At 33.9% G+C, this 24,182-nt stretch overlaps 2 protein-coding genes and 1 non-coding gene across 5 annotated transcripts; all 3 read right to left on the bottom strand.

Moving 5' to 3' along the window:
- Window positions 1–7,346: 7,346 nt before the first annotated feature.
- On the bottom strand, window positions 7,347–7,994 carry LOC145603864 (protein DMP10-like). The gene has a single exon (XM_081659838.1). It carries the CDS (start codon window positions 7,992–7,994, stop codon window positions 7,347–7,349), a length of 648 nt encoding a protein of 215 aa, XP_081515964.1.
- Window positions 7,995–8,651: 657 nt separating this feature from the next.
- LOC145605030 (sugar transporter ERD6-like 5) lies at window positions 8,652–14,348 on the bottom strand. 3 transcript variants are annotated; one of them, XM_081661039.1, is made up of 19 exons: window positions 14,146–14,348; window positions 13,840–14,027; window positions 13,182–13,244; window positions 12,335–12,424; window positions 12,176–12,235; window positions 11,218–11,283; window positions 11,071–11,136; window positions 10,922–10,997; window positions 10,776–10,840; window positions 10,252–10,344; window positions 10,082–10,162; window positions 9,903–9,987; window positions 9,761–9,804; window positions 9,619–9,681; window positions 9,474–9,533; window positions 9,300–9,353; window positions 9,136–9,195; window positions 8,892–9,006; window positions 8,652–8,804 (listed from the first exon to the last, which is right to left on the bottom strand). In XM_081661039.1, the coding sequence occupies exons 2-19, from the start codon at window positions 14,011–14,013 to the stop codon at window positions 8,677–8,679; spliced, it is 1,443 nt and encodes a 480-aa protein (XP_081517165.1). In that variant the 5' UTR covers window positions 14,014–14,027; window positions 14,146–14,348; the 3' UTR covers window positions 8,652–8,676. The 3 variants fall into 3 exon arrangements, with proteins under 3 accessions (XP_081517165.1, XP_081517164.1, XP_081517166.1); XM_081661038.1 differs by having other exon boundaries at window positions 14,163–14,348; XM_081661040.1 differs by lacking the exon at window positions 14,146–14,348 and having other exon boundaries at window positions 12,335–12,396; window positions 13,840–13,892.
- Window positions 14,170–14,241, bottom strand: TRNAE-UUC (transfer RNA glutamic acid (anticodon UUC)). Its single transcript has one exon. It is a non-coding gene; the product is annotated as a tRNA-Glu (tRNA).
- Window positions 14,349–24,182: the final 9,834 nt, after the last annotated feature.

The following is a 24,182-nucleotide window of genomic DNA, read 5'->3' as shown; positions in this document are numbered from 1 at the left end:
GACACCGGTGAATACTAAAGAGAATGGTTAAATTTTTTGTTTAGGGTAAAAGTGTTAAGTTGAGGTACAATTAATTATTTTTATAATAAGGCTATGTACGTAATTTTAGGTCTGCCAAACGAATTACATTTCAAATAATACATAATTACATACATTAAAGTGATTAAACTACCTTAAAAAACACCCATATGGATCCGCCACTGTTAGGGCTACATATAAGCATTTAATTTACCTAGAAAATTGTTTAAATTTAGAAAATCATGACAAAAACACACTAATTACACCAATTTGCGTGTGTTTTTGTCATAAATTACTAACTTTATACATTTTTCTAGAATAAATTTAATGCCATATTGTTATTGAGACCTTAAGATTTTTATTTTTATTTTTATTTTTATTTTATTTATTTATTTTTTTGACAGAGACCTTAAGATTAATTTAACATGATACCATGTTAAATTGTTCTCTCAATAATAATTCTTTGTGTACTTCTCATTATTTTCTTCTCATTATTCATAATATTCGGCTCCATTACAATATATACAAACTTTAGAAATATTTAACCCTAATTCCTAAATATGTTAATTTCCTAAATCCATTACAATCAATCACATCTTTCCACAAAAAATATCTCATATAGTCATATACTCATATCATATCTCAATAAACATTTATATCTCAATATGATCCAATACACCTTAAACAAGCCAAAAAAAATCAAATGTTTTTAGTTTAACTTATTTTAACTTATTAATATGGGTATGTTGTGTTCAACTTATTTTCACTATTTTTAATAAGGTATAATAAGTTTAGATAAGATCAAATAAGTAAAAAATCAGGTGAATAGAATACACCCTTATCAGATAAGGATGTGTTTCATTTTCCGTAATATAAAAGTTAGCTTTAGAGCTTATTAAATCTAATATAAAAATAGGGTCGTTCTTTCAGGGACGCAGGTAGTAATAATTAATTAATTAAGTTCGAGGGAGAACACATTGTTAAGTTTGGAAATTGTAAGGTGTGAATAAGTTTTAATACACACATTTTACATCATTTTAATTAATTTTAATTTTTGCATAAAAAAAATAATTTATTTTATTTACATTATTTAATTGTTCTTATTTTATTTTATTTAGTTTTACCTAAAATGAATTTAGTTTTTCTATAATAAGTTAAAATAAGACAAATAATTAGATTATGTTTTAAAGATTGAGAAAAGCCTTTATTTATTATATGAGCAACTTTGATTATTTAAGAAGATAATCTAATTTTGTCAATTAAAGTAACCCCGTTGTATTATACAAGTAACACCAAATACTTAAAAACAATGCAATCTTAATTCTTAATTCGAGCAACCCCTTCATTTTGTCTTGACTATCTATATACTTCTTTATAAAAGTAACCCCATTTTTCCATGGCTTTAACCTGTAATTCTTCAAGGTAAATTGATCATCGTTATAACTCCAGATGTTTAATTAAATGTTTATATGTAAAGTGATCACATCATCAACTAATGGTGTGACTAGCCACATATAAGAATGAACGAATTTAAATAGAAACTTGGAAAATACTCTGTATTTGAGTACTAGTAGATGGAGTATTAATTTTGTCACAAATTTCAAAATTTCAACACTACAAGTACATTATTTTTTGGGGAATACGATTATTTAATACGAAGTGTATATGAAGAATAGATGGTCCAAGATGGAGCAAAATCCCATTAGTGGGTTTTCCAATTCCATTGGTGGATTACGGGGACTGCAAATAAACGATTAATTATAGCATGTATTTGTACAATGTACAGTATTTTTTTAATGGAATTATACGGTGTATTGTATTGTGTACTGTGTAAAAAAGAATCTGATTGGCTGGTTGATGTCTAACAATTTTTCAGATTCAGTACATTTTGTCTTAGTGAAGGCACGTTAATAATGTGCTGCTTGTGTAGTTGTGTCCAACATCCAAGTATGCGTTATCTATTTATCCATTTGAATAAGAGTATGTGTTAATACGAATGGTGGACATTTGATGTAGAATTGTAGATCAGATCATGTCATTTAAGTTAGTACGGAGTACTCAAATACAGCAAATTTATTTGCCAACTTGTTGTGAAATGCTTGCTTGTATCCTTTAGTATAGAGTTCGGGCAATTAGATATGTACGGAGTAATGCATAAGTATGATGCTCGTCATGTTCTCGAATTAATCCAAAGTGATGATAGTAATATATTGAGACTTTGGGAGTAACAACTCTCACTTATACGATTATAACTTTAATATCAGTAGTATGTTACATTTCAATATTCCGTAATAAAAAATGAGATTAATTAGATCACCGGATAAGAAGGAATAGATTTTGATCTTAACACAAATTAAATTAAAAAGATATTACCTTCCGGCCTTCGTTTCTTGATTAATAAATTAGTCAAACTTGTTAATACATTAGTTTGACTCTAAACTAAAATTACTTTGACCATATTTTGTGATTATTATTCAGGCAAAAGAAATAATTTAGCACATGAAATCTTATCAGATTCGCTTTAATGTGAGTTTTCTATGTGTCAATTTTTTTATATGTTTCACTTATGAATAGCCAAAATATCAACAGGGTTGAAGCATAAAGTAGATGCATATTGGAGGCTGCAAGAATGCATTTTAAATTAAATTTCAGGAACGGAAAGAGTACTACTCCCTTTATCCCAAAATGATATTCCACTTTTTAACGTTCTTCTTTTATTTTAAAAAAATAAATGTCCCTCTTTTTAACACTTATTATAATGTTATACATAGCTTTAAGGGTTATGAATAAGAAGTTTATAGGTCTTCAAAAAAAAAAAAAAAAAAAAAAAAAAAAAAAGAAGTTTATAGAGAAAAGTATTAGTGATAATGTTGGAACCCAATTTATACCACTTATGAGTGTCCCACATTGGAGAAAGAGGAGAGATGATTTCACTATATAAGGTAGAGGAGTACCTCCTACTATCGCCAATTGGTTTTAGTATGGAAGCTCCAAAGCCTTGTTTGTGGAGCAAACTCTCTTCTTCCTTGTTCGGGTTGCCCAAGCCCATTTCATATTGTTTCGAAATTTATCATGGTGTTAGAGCCCAGGTTTGTTGGGCCGTTCATAACTGGGTATTGTCAAGCCACTGGTTAAGAGCCCTCTATTGGATCTTCATTCCCAAAGAGGATTTATATTGTATCTTCAAGCATGATATGACACAACTTGAAGTCGAAAACTCAAAAATAAAATAAGCTTAAAATTGACTCGATTCAAACCCAACTTGCACTTGTATAGCTAAACAATTCGACATAACCTAAGCCAGAAATTGACCCGATCCGAATTGGAAGCTAATAAACACAAATCGGAGGCTATATTGATATGACATGACCCGACTTGAATATGATCTGAAGCCTCACCTAGTCAAATTTGAACCCGAATTAAATACTCCAACTTGAACTCAATTATTTTATAAGATGCAGAGACGAACCCCGACTTTAATTTAAAATAAGTTTAAGGTGAATGAAAGTGGACCATCTAGATCCTTTGTATCAACATCCTTCATACAATCATACTTCACGTCATTACGTGTATCGGTGTATGGGTCTATATTCGAATGTTTCCTCAACTACGAAGAAAGTTCATATATACTTCATAACCCGTGTAATGAGGACAAACTTCCATTCATAAAGACTAGACTAAATCCTTTGACTTGCTAATATATTACGAATATGATGACGAATTTAATCATTTTTGATACTATAAACTAAGATTTTCTACGTTACACAATATAATTTAAAGTAATGTTACATTGTTATTTGGAGTATGGCAAGAGATGCTAGAATAAACTAGCTTTTGGACTCGTTCTACGCACGAGTTATGCTTAAGTTATAAATTTATTTGAAACTTTACAAATTATCTTGTCACAAAAAAAAACCCTTTACAAATTATTTGAATGAATTATTTTATCGTCTTTTGACATATTATAATATTTTATAAATTAGTGGTAATAGACTAATATATAGTTGTAGAAAAAATGGCTTAAAATCGTAAAATCATATCTCTATTGCATGATATATTAATCAACAATTTGTATAAAAAACTACTTTGTAAATACCAAACACTTATTATAATTTTACAATTTTTACATCAAATGTGAAGGCATGATATTCTTCTTTAGTCTTTACCAATATATGTTTCTTATATTGCGCTTAATATCTTCAAAATTAAAGCCCCATGACACGCAAACAATGTCATCCCATGGAATTTCCATAGTATTCTTGCCACCTCAATATTTCCCTTTTCAATCATCATCCTCATTGTTGTAGAAATTTCACATAGAATTTTGAGAGATGTTTCTCTAATTTTTTAGTTTTTGAAACTTAATGAGTGTGAAAAAATCTTTATTGAAAATTTGTATTTATATAAGAAGAGGGGGAAGATAAGGGGTCAAATTAAAGAAATGAATTATGAATGTGAATAAATTGAATTGATAGATGGAATAATGAGAAGAGGAGAAGGTTTAGAAAATTTAATTTGTTATTGAATTAAAATAAAGATTACAAAATATAAAAGTTGTTGAAAAATAAAGAGGGAGATGAAGAGGGAATTTCTTTGAAAACATAAGGAGGGAGAATGAATAAAGAAAGGTGAGAAAGAATGATGACATGTGTCAATTTTGGTTTGTGTTTTTAAATACTAAGTATAGATAATATTTGGGAAGCTTATCAGAATATTTAACAAATGCAAAATCCAAATCTTAACCCAATTGAATTGTTTGTTTGGACGTAATAATAAAAATTAAAAAGAGCGGCCATCAAGCAATATATTCCTTGTTTTCAGTGTATTTTATCAAGACATGCTCCAATCATTTACTCCATCAATTTTCTTGATTAGTTCTTGGTTTGAATATTTCATTAAACGGACAAAAACTTTAATCATTAAACGGAGTAATGCATATAAGAATATATACGGCGTATGTAAGGATGTGGAGTTGGATTGATGGTAACACTCCCATCTCGTAACCTCGAGGTTACGAGATCGATCCTTGCCCCCAGCATATGTTGGAATTTCCCCCGCCCCCCGTTGTACCCGCCCTTGTGGCTCATATGAATCAATATATATATACGGCGTATGTATCTTTGCTTATCTGATCCGATGATGCGTTTTGAACATATTTAATCTAATTTGATTTTATCTGATTTGATTTAATTGTCAGATTTGACTAAACATTAACTTTATATGCACGTTAATCTCAAGTGAAAAGTTATGTTCTAACTTTAGAGAACAAATATACGGAGTAATAGATAATCAATAAAGACAATTTAAATTTCGAAAAAAATATTTAATTTAGTACAAAAAAATTTAAGTCAAGAAAAAAGAGGTGAATAGAACAATTGGTGAGTAATAATTCCTTTTAATATATAGAAATTAAGTATCCTTTTATGTTTGTAGTTTATAAGTAATTTGAGACTATGAGAGTGAGGGATATTTCAAGTGGTTAGGGGTTTAGGGCTTCCCTTCTGTTTCTGGATCGATATTCATTTTGCCCTTGTGGCTCTCTTTTTTTGACACAAAAAAGTACAACATTTAAAAGTTCTAAAACTAAAAAATGATGAAATTTTTAAAAGAGAGGCATCCACTGTATTTTTGTTATTCCAGCTAACAAAACTGGAAATTCAGGGTAATTTTGTTATTCCAGCTAATAAAACTAGGGGAAAATACAAGTTGATCTGCCAGATAAACGAATTTTTGTTAATCTGATGGCATTTTTGTAAATATACTGAAAAAGCAGGGTCATTTATTCAGTACTTTTGGTGAGCTGTCCAATTACTGTTTGTTTTTTGCTTTTACTGTTTGGTAAGAAAATTACACATGTACCCCTCAACTAATACATGAAAAGACGCATATACCCTCCACTGCTACTTGAAAAGACAATTATACCCTCAGATAAACAAAACTAGAGTAGTTTTCATTTCATTATTTAATAAATGAGGGATAACTTTGTTATTTCATTGTAAAAAAACCACAAAAATGTGATTGATTTACAAATTCTGTAAATTAACCTTATAAACTTAAATTATGTGTTTTAAAAATCAATAAAAAAAAAATTCAAAAATCTAACATAGAGTACATAGTACTTCATATACAATCCGTGTTATTGCACGAGTTTAAAACTAGGTTCAAATCAAATAAGTTATGAAGTAAAACACTTATATTATCATTATGGACATTATCTTACTCACCAATTTCCTATCCTATCACACCCGCATATCCTTCTTATCCCTATCCCTCGTACCAAAAACTCCGAAACGGCAAGAACAGGCCCTTGCTTGATTGCTATTGCAGCAGCTCCAGAGCTCCTGCTTTGGAATCATGCAAAAGTGGGAGAGTGAGGTGGATCGATCGGCTACATTAGATAGAATGAAGAAGCATCCTATCTATCTGTTTGAAAATTGAACTTTGATCATCCTAGGAGTCTGGAGTCTAGAAATAACAATATACCAATCTTATTCGGTTGTTTAGCCACCATGTACTTACATACCCCTTTTCGAACTCTGTGTTTCATTGGTAAGGAGAAGAGGCCATTAGAGGGAGGTTAAGGCCGCGTTAAAGGAAAGTCTCTTGAGTGAACTCGAAAAGAACCGGTCTGCCAGTCCCTAGACTGCAAGAATATGGTGTGGTTCAGGCAGGGTTGTGATTGTATGGCGGTACGGTGGAGCTGGTGGTGGTGGTTTTTGGAATAAGGTTGCAGAGGAAAACTTTTATCACTATAAAGTGACAAAATTTAAGTAATAGTGTAATACTCCGTAGCCTGCATCCCTGCAAGGCTGCAGCTATTGTACTGGAATATATTTGTTTTAAACACATGTTGCAATTAACATGAAATGAGAAAATATATCCAAAATTTAATAATGTCATAAATTAATATACATGTTTAACGAACAAGGTCTATTGAGAGCCAAAACGAGCAGCTAATTGGATTGTAAATTTGGGACACTCGAAACCATCTCACATATCTCAAATTATTTGTAGGATGATGAGATTCATAGCCCTGTTAAAAAGGCTAAAATTTACACTTACAGTAATTTATACGAAGTATCTCTTTTTTTGTTCATAAATAGGTATTGCTTGTACCACCATGACCATTATCTTGAAAAGGGAGTTACTGAGTTAGTATGTATTAGATTACATCATATTGCTTAAGAACAATTTAATGAAAATTAGTTCAAGTAAATAGAATGAATATCAATTAGATCATTTGTATAAAATTCCTTATGTATAATTGCATTGTACAACCATTTCACAGAGAACTTCAGGGGAACATATTTAAGAATAATAAGCTTAAGCTAATTAGCAGCCTTGTCTGAATATCCTATCCCTCGTCGATTAGTAGGAAACAGAACGAACAAGAAGCTCGACAAAGCTCCGATTCCAAGGGGCAAATTTTGAAGCAATGAATTGACCCAATCTTTTTCTGTAGGATTCCCAATAAAACACTTCAACACATGAAAGTCACTGAAGGCAAACACCAAGAACACAGCCAATGAAACAAATGCATGAACAAAGTCTATGAACCTAATCCTGTACTTGCTTAAGTCTTTAGCTTCTCTACCATTTCTCCTCTCCTCATCTTCCCATTTCATCCCATTGAAAATGTAGATACCGTTATGAGTAGCAATTCCATAGTACAGCTTACTGTCAGGGCCAATGAAGCTGTCAGTGAAAGAGGACAGGAAGCAAATGAGGGAAAACACCGCGATCAAAGAGATGGTGAGGTATTTGTTGACAGCATGGCATAAGCCATTGTGTGAGAAGGGAGAGATCAGGGCTTGGAATGCAAGGACCGTGCCTGTGGGCAAAAGGTTAGCGAGGTTTGCTGCACCGGATAAGGTCTTGTGGACTGACCCTGTACTCCGGGGTACAGATGTGCCGAGCAAGGGTCCACTAAGGGGTGGCTTATTTGATGACTGTTGTGAGTTAGGGGCGTTCACCATGGTTAATGATCAATTAATCACTTTGGGGATCGGATTTGATTTAATTTGATTTGATCTGAACAAACTGAACGTGGTTATATATAATTTGGTTAGTTAGACGGAAAAGGAGTGGTCAAATTTTGGTGGAGTTTTTGCCTTAGCTTTTTTTGTACGGGTAACTAACTAGCTTCATGCAAAGGCAGCAAAACATAATAATCATGTGAGATGTTTTAGGAGTTATAGCGTATTAGGCATCTTTGTGATGTGTATGCCAAACTGTGTAACAAAAATGACAACATATGATTTGTAGTACATGGTTTAAGATGATTGCAATAATCACAAGTAACAGTGCAGGTTCACGGTAACATTTTGGATAAAAATACCTAACAGAAAAATGACCTCTTTTGTCTTTACCTCTACGTATTTGCACGAAAATTACGATAATGTCCATTTAGATTTTATCAGATACTATGCTTACCAGTTTGTTCAGCTAAAATGTCATACTTAAGTTGTCATAGCAATGATATACAGACAGTTCCAGTATATACAGATACGAATATAGCATATCAGTGTATGTATACAATAAATTGATCAATATTTATTAGATGAACTCTATGTAAACATGAATCAGGTGAGGCTAAAGTTTTTTTAAAAAAATTAATAGATGATGATACATACCAGTTTCAGTGAATAAATCTATCTGCTAGATTGATGTTGCGGGATTCATGGATGCCTGTATCTCTTCCAATGTACGCTCCTTAGTCTCAGGTACAAGAATCGCAACAAAAACAACAGTTGCACCACAGATGATGCAATATATGAAGAAAGTACCTGTTATGAAATTTCCAAATTTATGAATATCCAAGTGACTGTCAAAGGAAACAAAAAGTTCAGGATAGCAAGGTTTGTGTTCATTACCAGGGGAGCTCCAGCTCATCAAGAAGTTGAAGGTAAATGAAATCATCCACGAACCAAGCCAATTTACTACTGTGACAAGACTACCGGCTAAACCCTTCACATTAATAGGAAAAATCTACGAAACAACATACAACTGTCATTACATAAAATGAAAGCTTACTACTGTGACAGCTTTTTGACAAAGGCGTGAAGAAATACAAATTCTGTGAAGGAAGCATATGATGCATAGAGTTTTAGATCTTACCTCGGACATGATTACCCATGGTACACCACCCATTCCCAATGAGAAGGATGCGGAGAACATCTAGATCAAAGATTCAAAGCAAGAGCAAAACATAACTAAGCTCAAAGGAGGAAAAGAGGTAAAAAGCAAACAAGGTGGCTTGAGTTTACTCCAATGCATCTTACCAACACTCCAATAAGTGCCAAAAAGGGAGCTTCAGTATTCCACATGTGAAGATCCTGCAAATGAAGAGCATACTTCTGATAAGATATTCCACAGTTGAAGATAATATCTTACACCCACGGAAGAAGACTGGGAGAAATATTGGGGTGGGAATTTGGGGTGAGCGAGAAGAGGACCTGGAGCAGGAATGACAATCCTGTCAAGAAGCAACCCAAGCAAGTCCCGGCTGCTGAAATCTGAATTCATAAAAACATCTTCAGGTCTCTATTTACTAGCAATGCAGGGGCATGCAAAAAATTCCTTAACCTTAAAATTACTCACCATTAGAAGAGGTCGGCGTCCAGATTTGTCCATTAAAACAGTGCCAACAACAGTCATAGGAATCTGTCATCAGCAGTTATACAGTCTTAGAGACAGCACAAGAAGATTTCTGAGAAACAACAATCAGTTGAAAGCAGTGAACCTGAATTGCAACCATTGCCAGTATCCCTACTCTTCCCGAGAAACCTGAGCAAACATAAAGTTAATGACAACAGAGGATTAGCTGCAAAGTTTCTCAAACATTCCATCGTTAAAAGAAGTACCAAGAAGCAGCATTTAAATACCAGCAGATTCGAATATAGAATTTGCATAAAATACAACCCCATTAACACCGCCAAATTGTTGGAAGACCATCAGTCCAATTCCAACCTAAATCAGATTTAAAGCAGTTTGTGAAAAAGCAGTTATACTGAAAGACATAAAAGGGACTGCAGCTCATAGTTTGAGACAGTGAGACACTCACTATCAGTGAACGCGTGTATTCTCTTTTGAATAGGTCAAGAAACTTTGCTTCAGATAAATGTTGAAGGGTTTCTGTATACTCCTGAAACATGTAAGAAGCTTAACTCAATCTCCATGCTATGCAAACTAAAGACTAGCAAAAGAAGAAAAATCAAGAACTGGATAAATCACCTTAATCTCAGCAGCTTCTGCTGAAGTATCCGCGTGTTGTCCCCTTAGGGACTTCAAAACATCTTCACACTCTTCCCATCTTGAATTCTTTGCCTGTACAAGATTTCCAGGTTATCCCAGTGAAATTTTCCTAGCTGACTATTCGCAGTTTTTAGTTTTTCTAACAGAATTTTCAAAGAGGTGTGTAATTAAGTGATTCTTAACATAAATCCTTCTCCATAGACCACACAAAAAACTCCAAGATGTAAATCAAATTATCCCAGCACATAATTGATCTACCAATCTATAATCACAAATTTAGATTGTGGCACTGAAACATATCTTTCAGGTATGTAAGAGCGCCCTATTGAAGGGTAACGGATAAGGGAATCTCACAACCCCAAAGATCCCTTAGACCCTAGTAGGTTTTGATCCCATAACTTGAAGTCATGAGGTTAAACCCTTACCACTAGGCCAAGCCTTGCTCGGTACAGATCAGTTAAGCTAGTAAGCTACTCTACTGTAACATACTGCATCTCACTTACAAGCCAACGTGGGGACTCCGGGATAAAGCATACACCTACAAACTGTAGGATACCTGGAATAAGCCCTGAAAACAGTGAAAAGAAGTCAAGAAGTTGTAATTCTGATACCACCTTCTACTCCAGTAAAAGGTTTAGGAAAAAAGTACCAATCAAAGCAAGGGCTCGCCAATGAATGATAGTTCCAACAAGCCACATTGTTGACACACCACAGCAAATCATCAACTGCCATAGAGAATATGTAAGCTATTATGGAAAATTGGTTAGCTAACCAGATCACAGATTCAAGAGACAGAACCTGATGGGCTGCGGTAAATCTTCCTCTAAGGTTTTTCGGGGTTATTTCAGCAACATACACAGGTACCTGTTATGATTTTAGGACAGGATTTACAATGTTCAATGCAAGTAAACTGAGCTAAGTGCTTGTATATGGTGTTGTACTTACTACATACGAAAGGATCCCAATTCCAACACCGTTCAAAAGCCTTGCAGTGTCAAGTAACCAAGCCACCTTCAGCAAAGATGGGATTTTATGAATCACAGATACATAAGATTGAAAGCACATTATAGCAAAGCGAAACACAAAAAACTATGCAACCGTCCTAAAGGGGAAGGTAAATGTACTAGGTTTGTTTAGCACATGCCAATTATATTATCAGTTCCTACCTTAGGGATGAAAGATATTCTGAAATCAACTAAAGTTTTCTTGGGGAAATTCAAATTGACATGCAAAAGGGGAGTCTAATGAACTTCCGAGAAAAGGGTTTGGTCTCATGAAAAGATCACAATTAATCATACAGGATGTTAGAGGACCAACTCAACCAAAAGCTTAAGCTGATGGTTGAGGCCCAGGAATATGTTTTATACTCTATCACTCCCCCTCACATGAAAGGCCCTTTGGGCTTGAAATGTGGATGCAACACAGGCCCACCCATACCTGCTGCGAATTAATTCCACTTTAAAGGAGGGGTGGATGAGATTCGAATCCGTGACCTTTGTGTCACGCTGGCTCTGATACCATGTTAGAGGACCAACTCAACCAAAAGCTTAAGCTGATGGTTGAGGCCCAGGAATATGTTTTATACTCTATCACAGGAGTTTGATAAAAAATCGTATACTGATGAAGGCACAGAAAAATATGCAAGAAACATTGTACTAAAATGAACCAGAGAATTGAGCTACGAGTTCGGACAAACTACCATCATCATCAGAATTCTGAAAGATAAGTAATTCCCCTCATGTTTAACCAAAGTATTGAACAATGGATGCAAATAAATTATATATAACCCTTGCCAAGCAGCACATATATACTATGTTTGCTTTGATTGATGAGAATCTGAATATTCGGATAAAATATAAGGGGTACCTTAACATTCACAGTAGGAAGAGATAAGAATCCAAACCTTAGCAAATACAATTGTAAGACTTCCTACAAGGCAAAGAAGTTCCGAGAATGCCATAGCCTGTAAAAACAGATCACTTGCAAATAAGAATGAAGATAATTTAAGCAGACAGTAGCATTTTCCAAAGATTGATCACTTAGGAAGAGTGAAACAACTTACACCCCGTCTCCCAAAATGATCTGCTATCCGGCCACTTACTACTGCACCCATCATTGCTCCAACTGTCAATATCGATCCAAAGACTGAATACTGTATTGCCAGGTGATGCAAGTGGTTTAAGTAATTACAAGAAATAGGAAATGTAGCAGTTTACTGAGTGTGATCCTGCAGTATACCATGTTTATTGCTAAAAACTTGTCATGAAGAGTTTGAGTAACACTGCTCTTTGCCCACAGGACCTGCTAATTCTTAAGGCAACGGTACTGATATAGTACTGTGTATAACTCATCCCTCCATGAGGCAACTCGAAATCTGTCTAAATTTAAGTATACCTTTGTGTCTCATATAACTCACCACTTAAATGCAAAGATGATACTATGACAAATTTTATTCCCTTCCCCAAACATCACCGGCTAACTTTGAAGGGTTAAAGGGTAAGGAAAAGAAACATTAGGAGACTCTCCTCACGTGGAAGAAACTTAGTGCAGGGTTTTATTGTACCTCGATTACGTTTTTTTCATGATAGAATTGAATGACGAATATGTGTCAGTATAAAATGTAATAATGCGTGCACTACAACTAGTCCTTATTCACTTACCTTTCTCTCTCTAATTTGAATGTCAAACCTAATTAGGCTTTTCATAAGCATTACTTACACCACAAATAAGCATATCTAGTGACTAGTGACACCTCGAAAATAAATGACATTATGACCTCGTTCATGACATTGCACCACACATCACAACAACATAAATGGGGCATATGAAAGTTTTATAGCGATTTGCAATATGCCACAACTGAAGGAAAATTACGAAGTATATAAAGATACAAAAAGGATGATGCAGACCTGTGCCAAAGTTAAGTCTAGGTCAGAGATCATTCCAGATTCAGCAGGTGATGAAAATCCCACCTGCATTAAATCATTTCTTCTTCAATACAAGTTTTACAAATTATATCCAAAATGCACAAAATTGCAAAACCAAGTCATTTTCCTTGTCAAATAAATACAAAATAAAACTTAACTTCAACCTTGTGGATAATCTATAAATTCATTCCACCTTCTCATTAGTCCCACATATTCCATTTATAAATTCTTGTTCGAATTGAGCATTACATCAATTTAGATGTCAATTCGCTTAATTGGTTAAAGTCTTGAGGGTCATACCCGAAACATGACAGCTTTTTATTATACACCAACCACGAGTTTATAATTTAATTTATCCTTTCTCCTCCAAACTTTTTTTAAAAATCATTAAGCTTAGACAATTGGGAATACACCCACTTCATACAAGAAAACCAAAGTAAGTACAAATCAATAACATCCCAAAATATAAACATCTTAATAATTTATTTTCTTAAGAAAGAACACACAAGAAAGACTAATGTTAGCAATATACCCACATCAAATAAGAAAACCAAAGTTTGTACAAATAATTAACACCCCAAAACATAAACCTTAATAAATTAAATAAAACAAGAAAGACTAATGTTAAGATTATACTTACAGAAGCACCAAAGACAAAGGAACCAGAAATAGCAACCAAAGTACTCAATATTACAACTGCAGTTGCTTCTGCTGCTGGTGGCGGCCGCGGCGGGCTGTTTTCTCTGTCTTTGGCTAGCAAAGGGGTGGATAACATTGATGTTTGTTGCTGATTTTCCATGGTTTCACTCTCCATTGCTCCTTTTTTTCCTGGTAAATGACAAAGTTAGTATACTACTATCAATCAGTGGCCATTTATTTGTGAATTGGTGGGTATAGAACAAAGAAATCCAGACAAAATAGTGGTTCAACTATATTAAATTAATACAGAGTAGTTTGTAATACAAAAAAGTTCCGATGCCGGGAATCGAATCCGGGTCTCCTGGGTGAAAGCCAGATATCCTAACCGCTGGACGACATCGGATTTGCTGATAATTGTGCCAACAGTAATGTTATGGTAACAAAAATAAATGGTTGGAATTGCTTTATTCTTGAATCTTGAAAAAAGGTGATCTTGACCAAGAAAAAAATTAGAACTTCTTTTACTAGTATACTGTAATGAGGATGTCAACGGGGGTTGATTTAGGCCCGTTCTCTTCACTCTAATTTTGCTGAACTAAAACTATTTTTAATGAACTGAAATTATTTTTGCTGAAGTGATATTATTTTTATTGATTTTCTATTATAATCCTTCTTTAAGAATACTAAATTTTACTGAACTGAAATTATTTTTACTTAATATTATTTTTTTTAAGGTGAAGAGAACAGAGCTTTAGTGGAAAAATTACCTTCCTAAAGTTCAACTCGTATATTAATTTGAGTCATTTCAAATTGTTATACATCGTACCAATTAATTCTCAATTCTTTTTCTAAAACCCCTTTGATTATCTTATTAGTTATTACCCATACGATTAGTTAATCATAGAGCTGTCAAAAGTTGACCCGACCCGAAATACGGACCCTAACCCGACCCTAACCCTAACCCGTCTGAACCCGAAAAAAATGGTGACCCAAACCCGACCTAACCCGACCTGAAACCAACCCTAGACCCGAGTTGACCCGAGTATTTGAGACCCGAACCCGACCATGAACCGACCTAGAGAGGACCCGACCCGAATGTGACCCGTAAATTATTGACCTGAACCGAACCCGAGAATGACCCAAACCCGATTTAACCCGTCAAAACCCGAATTCAACCCGACCTGTTACTAACCCGACCCGTTCCTAACCCGACTCGAATTTAAACCCGACCTGTTACAAACCCGACCCGAAATCAACCCAACTTGTTATTGACCCGACCCAAATTCTACCCGACTTGTTATTGACCCGACCCGAATTTAAACTCGACCTATTACTAACCCGAATTTTAAGATTTAGGAATTTTTAGGATAAAAAGAGTTCTCCGTATTGACTATTGAGTTTTAGGCTTTTTTTCAATTTATTAACATGGATTCCAATTATAAAACAAAAGTGGCCTTTCTCATCTTACTTAACTTATCTCTTACATAATCCTCGTCAAAGAAAAACTGAACAGGACAGCAGCCAAAAAAAAAAAATTTAAACAAAAAAATAAAAAATACACGAGACCCAGACAATAGCAGGTCTTTCTCATCTTACTTGACTTATCTTTTTTTATTATTATTATTTTTTTTAAGGGAATTCAAATTTTATTATTCACTTGTCTATTTAATATTTTTTTTTTTAGAAAATGTTTTAAATTACGTAATTTAATTTGGAGTTTTAAATAAATTAAAAAAAAATAAAAAAAATGTAACTGGACCCAATATGACCCGACCTGATATCAAACTTAAACCCATATTAATCCAATATTTGATACCCGAATTCGAACATGACCCGACTTGATTATTAAAACCCGAGAATAAAAAGACTTGAAAAGGATCGATCTAATTATAACTCGAAATTTTTTGACTTGAACCACACCCGAGACCGACTTGGAAATGACCCGACATGATTATAACCCGCAAATTATTGACTTGCCAATTTCAACTCGAGAATGACCAGACAAGTTTAAATGACCCAACTTGATTGTAACCCGCAAATTATTAACTAAACCCGACTTGAACCCAAGAATGACCCGACTTGGAAACGACCCGATTATAACCCGCAAGTTTTTGACTTGAACCGAACCCGATCCGAACCCGAGAATGACCCGACTTAATTATAACCCGCAAATTATTGACTTGAATAGAACCCGATAATGACCCGACTTGGAAATGACCCGACTTTATTATGACCCCGCAAATTATTGACTTGAACCGAACCCGACTCAAACCCGATAATGACCCGACTCGAACACGACCCTAACTCTTTTAAACCCGTAAAAACCCGAATTTAACCCGACTTGTTTTTCACCCGACCCGAATGTAACCCGACCTTTTATTGACCCGACCTAAACCCGACCCGAACCCGAAAAGATGTATGACCCGACGTGACCCGACTCAAGCATGACCCTGAAGGAATTATGTCTTCGATAAGTGCAATTACTAGATATATCAAGGATCACTATTATGGAGATAATAAGTTCATTCTATTGGGGCGTCATCCTCTGTTGCTAGACTATGAGAGATGATCTTTGGGCTAGTCAAATAGCCCAAAGCCCTTTAGAATGGATCCTATATTGGTCACACACAAGGGTATTGGGTTAAGCAAGTTAGAGGCCCATTAATGGGCCTCATGAGCATTCAATTAGTCATAAGCATGAGTGGGCTAAGTATAGTTTGAGTGGGATTAGGAAGTGGGCTTGGATTTGGACTTGGACTATTATTTAGAGATGCGATCTATAAATAATAGCCTTGCCTAGGGTTGCACGAAACAAGTCACAATTGACAATACAGTGAATTGTGAATCAAGCAACCACCATCCAAAAGCCCTCATCCTCCCCCTCTCACACGCACGCCTCTCTCCTCCCCTTCTCACCCACGGCCGGCCACTCCTAGTGGCCACGTGGTGTTGCGCGGTGGTTCTTGGCTAGTTGATCGTTCGTTCATCTCCGTAGAAGGTCGATAGAAGTGTTCTTTCGCGACTAACTAGCATTAGTGGAGGTCTTAATCTGTGCCCGTGGACCAAGTAGAGGAATCACGCTTGAGGTTCTTTATCTCCCTTTGTTCTTGCTCGATCGCACGTGGAATCACGCTTCAAAGGTACGATTATTTGTGCTTTATGTGTTATGCATTAGATCCTTGGATTAGGTACTATTTGAATATGATTCATGTTATTTCCGCTGCGTAGTACCTATAAACTCCTACAGTGGTATCAGTTAGCCTGTTGCATTTACGCATATTGCCAATAATTCTTTGATAATCCACAATTTTAATTCAATTAGGAGGGAGAATAATTAATTATGGGTCAATTATTATATTTAATATGATTAAACTTTTGGAATCGATTAAATGCGATTTAATTATGCTCAAATAGCCATGAAGAGATCCGAATTTTGCCCTAGTTTATTCGAATTTATTCGAAAACCCTAACCCTAGATTCGAAAATTTCGAAACCCTAAACCCTAAAATTTCGATTTTGTGTTTTGGTTTTGAATAATTTCGATAGTTTCATGCTTCATGATTTTAATCTATTTGATTTCATGACAAATTATGAATTTTTCATGATCAAATTATTTAATTTAAAAGTTAAATTAAATTGGGGATTATTTTCATGAAGAACCCTAGTTTTAAAATTAGATTATGAATTTAATTTTAATTGGATGAATTAGCATAAAAGTTATGTTTTAATTTATCATGGACCACATGAATTTTATTTAACAAAAGTTGTTGATTAAAATTGAAAATCAAAAAAAAAAAAAAAAAAAAAAAAGGGAAGAATTTACAGCAGCAGCAACCGCGGCTGGGTGGCGCTGCCACGGCGGCTGCCGCTGCTGGTGGTCCGGAGGGAGGGGCGGGGAGGGGCAACAGCAAGGATCAGAACAGCAGCAACAGCAGTGCCGCACCGTTGGTGCACGGTGCTGCTGCTGCTGCCCTGCGCTGCTGCACAGCAGCGTACACCTTGCGGTGTACGGCCACCGTGGCTGGCTTCGGCTGGCCACACCACGGTGGCTGGCGCATTTAAAAAAAAAAAAAAAAATCAGTTTTTGAAAATTTATTTCAAGATAATTATGAATTATTTTGGGATAAAATCAGTTTTATTTTGGATAAGTTAAAATATTTTGAAAATATGATCTTTTATTTTAAAAGATAAAATTGGTTTTATTTGGATAAAATCTTTTATTTTAGGATAAAATCAAATATTCAAAAGTTGTTATACTTGATATTATCCATATTTAAGTTGTTAAATTGGTAATTATCCTAAATTAAAGTGGTTAATTATGGATAAGATTTGTTAGGATATTCTGAGCATATTCCAAAAGGATAATAATTGATTTAAATAATGTGATTATCCCATAATTATTTTTGGATATAATTGATTTAAAATATTGTGATTGGCTAGTAATTAGGATAGAATTTCCTAACTTTGTTAGGATAATCTTTGAGGATAAATATGATTTATCTTTTAAGATTAAAATAAGATTTGATTCTATCTCATGACTAATTTAGAATATATGATATTTTATTGATGATCATGAATAATATATGATATTATCTAATTACATTAATTAAAATATGAGATATTTAGATGCCATGTTTCCTTAATTATGATCATCAGATGTTATAGTTTAGGAAAGCATGATGAGTGATTTATTATGTGGCAATTTTATAATATATGATGTTGTTTATTGCTATATAATGACTAGTATGGCCCAGTAGATTGCTAAATACGATCTGCGCATCGTGATGTATTTTTGTAATCTTAGTACGGTCTACGTACCGATAAAGTATTTTGTAATTTTATTTTATTTTATTTAAGTAGTAGATAGAATAGAATAAAATTACAGGTTGCAGTTGATCCAAAAACCAATGAAGTGAAGGCCCAATGGAGCAAGATGGATGAAATCCATGAAGGTTCAAGTGGGAGCATTTTACTTTATTAGTTTTCTTAGGATTAAGGGGCCATACTATGTCATGTTTTATTGCATTAGTAGATTATGCATGTTTAGGTTTATTTATGTTGCTTGATGATGCGCTAGAGTTCACTATACAATCACAACATAATAAATCTAGATCCCAGTAATATTGATGCAGCTTTTCCAATTAGAAACCCGATGAAAACCTTGATCGTTTGTGATGGGTCAGCACTCAGCAGAGCATCATAATATATCTTGGGGAAGTGGGGGTAGAACCGCATATCTACACTTTTAATTGGTTATATTCAACAAGGTTACCTAAATCGTTTAGAACCTTGAAGCTAAGAGTAATAATTAAACATGCGATGGTTAATTATTCAACCAAGAATTACAAGAGTTGTAATCAGTAAAGAGTTTACTCACCTTGAAAATGTAATGGTTGATGCGGGGCTTCACTCTGGTTAATTATTGCACAAATAAAGGATCTTGGAATCATTTTATTCAATAGGGGTCAATTTAAAATTGAATAAAATGCTTTAAAGTTACCAATAAATTCTAAAATTACTTATGGTACTTTAAATTTAATAAACATAATTGAATTTTGCGTTTACTTATTAGTAACATGTCGTTCTAATTTTATTATTATATATAATCTCCTCGATTGAAAATAAAGTTGAGAAACGTTCTCAAAAGAGTTTAAAAGATAATCCATAAACCTATATTCCAATTTTGCTAAGATTGTTCTAAAAGGCAAGTTTTAGAAATTCATGTCACATGTCTAAGGTTGGTTTTATTCAAAATGTTTGAGTAAAATACCAACACATCTTCATTTTGAAAAATGTTTCAAGGGACATAATGAGATGAGAGGTACAATCCCTCAAAAGACAAGTGTACAAATCCAATAAAATCTCTTATCTTCAATATGATTGAATATAAGAAAGTGATTGGAAATCTCTGTGATCAAAAGTTGATCAAATGACAATATTCTTCATCTACTTTATATAGAGTTTAATACTTGATTAAACTCAAATATAAACAATGACAGAATAGACTTAGCAAAATCATGAAAAGTGCTTAAAGAAGCATCATTTTGAAGCTAAGAGAAATGTTCTAAGTGGCTCAAACGGGAAAGGTTTAGGAATAAATGAGGATTGCATTGAGAAGTTATAGGCCAAGAAATGCAAACAAGTTGCTACTTCTCAAACCTAAAACTACTTACATGCTAAAAGTTGTTGTGAACAACAAATGTTTCAATTAAATGGACCAATTCCAATTGATTAGATACTACCTCATATAGTTGGAAGGTAAAAGAATGGAAATGTTCCAATTTAAGAATTATATTATAGAAATTGATTTAGCATATTGCTACTTCTTGGACATATGATGTCTTGTTTAGATCACTCATTGCACAATGTGATTGAACTAAAGGAAGAAGTTATTGCTAAAGGAGAAATATATCTACAAGTTTAGAAGCAAATGTTGCTACTTCACAAGTAGAATCTACAAGTTTGGAAGCAAAAGTTGCAACTTTACAAGTAGAACCAGTATTTCACCACTAATGATTAGCTAGAATTAAATAAATGTTATTCATTCTTGCCATTATCAAAACACCATTCAATGTTAGTAATGACTAAGCATCGAAGATTCAAAAACATGGAATAAATGTTATTCTATGCTTCATTGAGTCATAATGTGTTTTGAATTGCTAAATAGGTTTAAAGTTCTATATGATAGAAATAGTTAAACCATTTCTATATATATAAGTTGTCTCTAACATGTCAATTAATTCGAATGAGAATGAAAATTGCATGCGGAAGATCCAAAGGGATGGACTTTCAATATCATTGGATTATGAATCCATTGATATATGTAATTATCATTCTAATTTGAAATTTTGACTAAGTCACCATTTAGAGAAATGATGATGAGAACTCAAGGTCGAATACATATCGATGTAAGAAAAACCAAAGGTTCAAAGGTTGGAGACGACAATGAAACTTCATTTGTGATATGATCACTACTTGTGCTTAGTTGAAACATAAGGGTGAAAATTTTGAAATGTTCAAAATGTTCAGTATGAAGTTCAGTATCAACTTGACAAGATAATGATTACACTACAATATGATTGTAATTGTGAAAATTTAAGTCGAGACATGTGCTTGGAAACACATTCAAAATATTGCGATATGATCGTAATAATGAGAATTTAAGCCAAGACATTGATAAACATCCAAGAGTTATAAAATCGTTTTACAACAAACTCCGAAAGAAAACCTTGTGAAGTGTTTACGTAGGAAGTTATCAATCTATATGAGATATAATTTGATAATGGATGTAAATTACCTATCTTCCAACCATTGTTCAAGGGATATATTTTTAAAATAAGCTACAAAACTAAACAAACTACATACGTCAAATCAAATGTAGCAAAGGCTTCATATGTGATATGGATAAGAAAAGTTCTTATTAAGTTTTTCTACAAAGAAAGGAATAAAACATGTATTAAACCGTTTGATGCACGTTCGATTCCTATATAGAGCACGGGGTACTACTACACAAACCATACTTAGCACAAAATGTTTGTTGCTTAAGTAGGTGCCCTTATGGAAATTGTTCCAAAAGGTCAAGTGGGGAGTAGTGTAAATCTCAAAAGAGTTTGAGAAAAGCAACAAACAAACGTGGCTCAAACCATGATTGGTTCACCCTATGCTAAATATGCCTCCTCAAAAGGCAAGTGGGAGTATAAGAATCTCAAAAGTTTGAGAACCTTGAAAGAGTTCAAGAAAAGTGATTTCGAAAATCTTGAAGAAATTTGAGAAGTTATCGAATAACAGCAACAATATGAGCATGATTCACCTCATGATACAAATGACAACGCGTGGTCTCATTAAGTGTAATGGGATTAATAACCATGTGTCGAAGGTAGTACATTCCAAGTGCACATCCTCTATTGTTGTTTCTCATTGAAAACTAAACAAAGTTGTTGTATGAGTTTCAATTGTTGCATAAAAACCCACAATGATGACTAGCATATGTAAAACTTAGCCAAAGAAATATGATTTCATATTGACTAAGAGTTCTAAAATATTTATTTTGGAACATTATGATTATGCAAGTAATAAAGATGATTTGACAAGTTATAACTCCAAGTGGTTTAAAACCAGGAAATCTGAGATAGATCCTAAGTCTGTAAGCAAGTGTATGACAGTTGAGTAATTTGCCTAAATTGGGTGAAACCCAATATAAGCAAAGCAGACAAGAAAGAAAAATGTTTTCTAACTAAAGCAAAGACTTGTTAAAGGATTCAACTAATTCATAGTATGACTATGATTACGATGAAACCTTTACATGTTGCAAAGATCTATTAAAGATATTTAGTGATTTCTACCTTATAAGATTTGGTAGATGGATTTCAAAACACTTTCTTGAAATTGTTCATGAAATAAGATTTGTATATGATACAATCAAAAGTTTGGAGATCCAATAATCCTAGGGATGCCTAAAAGATCCATAATGGATTGAAGTTAGCATCAGGGAGTTAATGTTCTTAATTTTGTGAGTTAATCAAATCGTTTGATGTTCTCGTAAAATGAAGAAAAGGTCTTATGTGTACAAGACGTTTAGTGGGAGCTATGAAGTCTTCTTGGTCTAGTACAGAAAGCAGTTATTGAAGGATCAAGTGATGGCTATTGCATTTTGTATGAAAACCTTGAAGAAGAAGATGAGTACATTTGGGATTCAAGATCTATATAGACAGGTCTCGAAGCATGTTTGAGTTTGGTTAAGAAACTTATAATGATAAGATTCTTATAAGGTTCAACATTATATTGAAAGGAGTTTCAATCCCATGTGACATGGCACGTTGCTTAATGATTCAATACCTTGAGAAAGGTTGATGAAATTAAGACTTTGAGTGATGATCCTTATGCTATTCGCAAAGGATTCATCATGCATGCCATGGACTATACTCGTCTATTTGATTCACGTGTTTTAAATAACAAGTGATGATAGATTTCAATCGAAATCCAATGTAACGTTGGAATACAAATTAGAAATTCCTAAATTCCTTGCAAAAGGGCGAAGGAAAATTCTTAGTGTATGGAGATGAAAATGATTATAAGATTTAGAAATTGCAAAGTTCATGTTTATGAGAATGTCTCATGAACTCTACTTACAAAACCCCTTCCATGACCAAGGTATGAAAGTCATGCTAAGGTTCTTGGATTGAAGCAAGTTATGTAATTTTAGTTGTGTATGTTTTGAGAAAGCATATTACAAAAGTAAATACATTAGCTTGCAGAATTATGTTTATCAATTGAAACAAAGTTTCAATCTTATTTAATTGTGGTTTCAATATTAAATAAAATGTCCAAAAATAATTATGGATTGATGGGCTCATCAGGTTATCTATTAGATAGAGACCTGGTGTATGAAACCCCACAGGTGAACAAAATCTACATATTATTTAAGTTCCTAGTTCGAAATCATTAAAGTGGACATAAATGATTTCAATGAATGGACTAGCATGTAAGATTGATTGGATAGCTCGGTTTCATGGGCTATAGGAGCATAGTGATAAGGCTCGGTCAATCACATGGATATGCATGAATGATGCAGGATCGAACCATAGACCTACTTTGAAGTTCAAGTATAGAACTTCCGGATATATTAGTGGATTCCTTTGACATGAGTGGAACATTGGTTTCATTCAATGGATGAAATAACTGTGGTACATTCAAACGTCTTCCCGTAACTGGAGATTATAAAGGGTGTTTCCTGGTTGTTTCAGAAGTTGAGTGGGAGCTTTGGTTGCCACAAGATTGGATAGAGTCTTCCTATTAAATTAGGAATGTGTCATGTTTTGGCCTCTTGAAGAGGGAGAATTCAGAAAATGCATGGCCGTGCTCAAATGTGTTATATAGTAACCATTTGTTTTGCAATTCTAACTCAGATTTCAAGAAAAGATTTGTAGATTAATATGATCACGACATAAGATGCAATCATATTATCAAATCGACACACATTGACTTAAGGAATTTGAATATTGCGCACTTGTCTCAGACAAGTGGGAGATTGAAGGAATTATGTCTTCGATGATATATCAAGGATCACTATTATGGAGATAATAAGTTCATTCTATTGGGGCGTCATCCTCTGTTGCTAGACTATGAGAGATGATCTTTGGGCTAGTCAAATAGCCCAAAGCCCTTTAGAATGGATCCTATATTGGTCACACACAAGGGTATTGGGTTAAGCAAGTTAGAGGCCCATTAATGGGCCTCATGAGCATTCAATTAGTCATAAGCATGAGTGGGCTAAGTATAGTTTGAGTGGGATTAGGAAGTGGGCTTGGATTTGGACTTGGACTATTATTTAGAGATGCGATCTAT

This window comes from Chenopodium album, chromosome 22 (assembly GCF_948465745.1).
Source record: "Chenopodium album chromosome 22, dcCheAlbu1.1, whole genome shotgun sequence".
Taxonomy (NCBI): domain Eukaryota; kingdom Viridiplantae; phylum Streptophyta; class Magnoliopsida; order Caryophyllales; family Amaranthaceae; genus Chenopodium; species Chenopodium album.
This window is presented reverse-complemented; position numbering and strand designations above follow the sequence as displayed.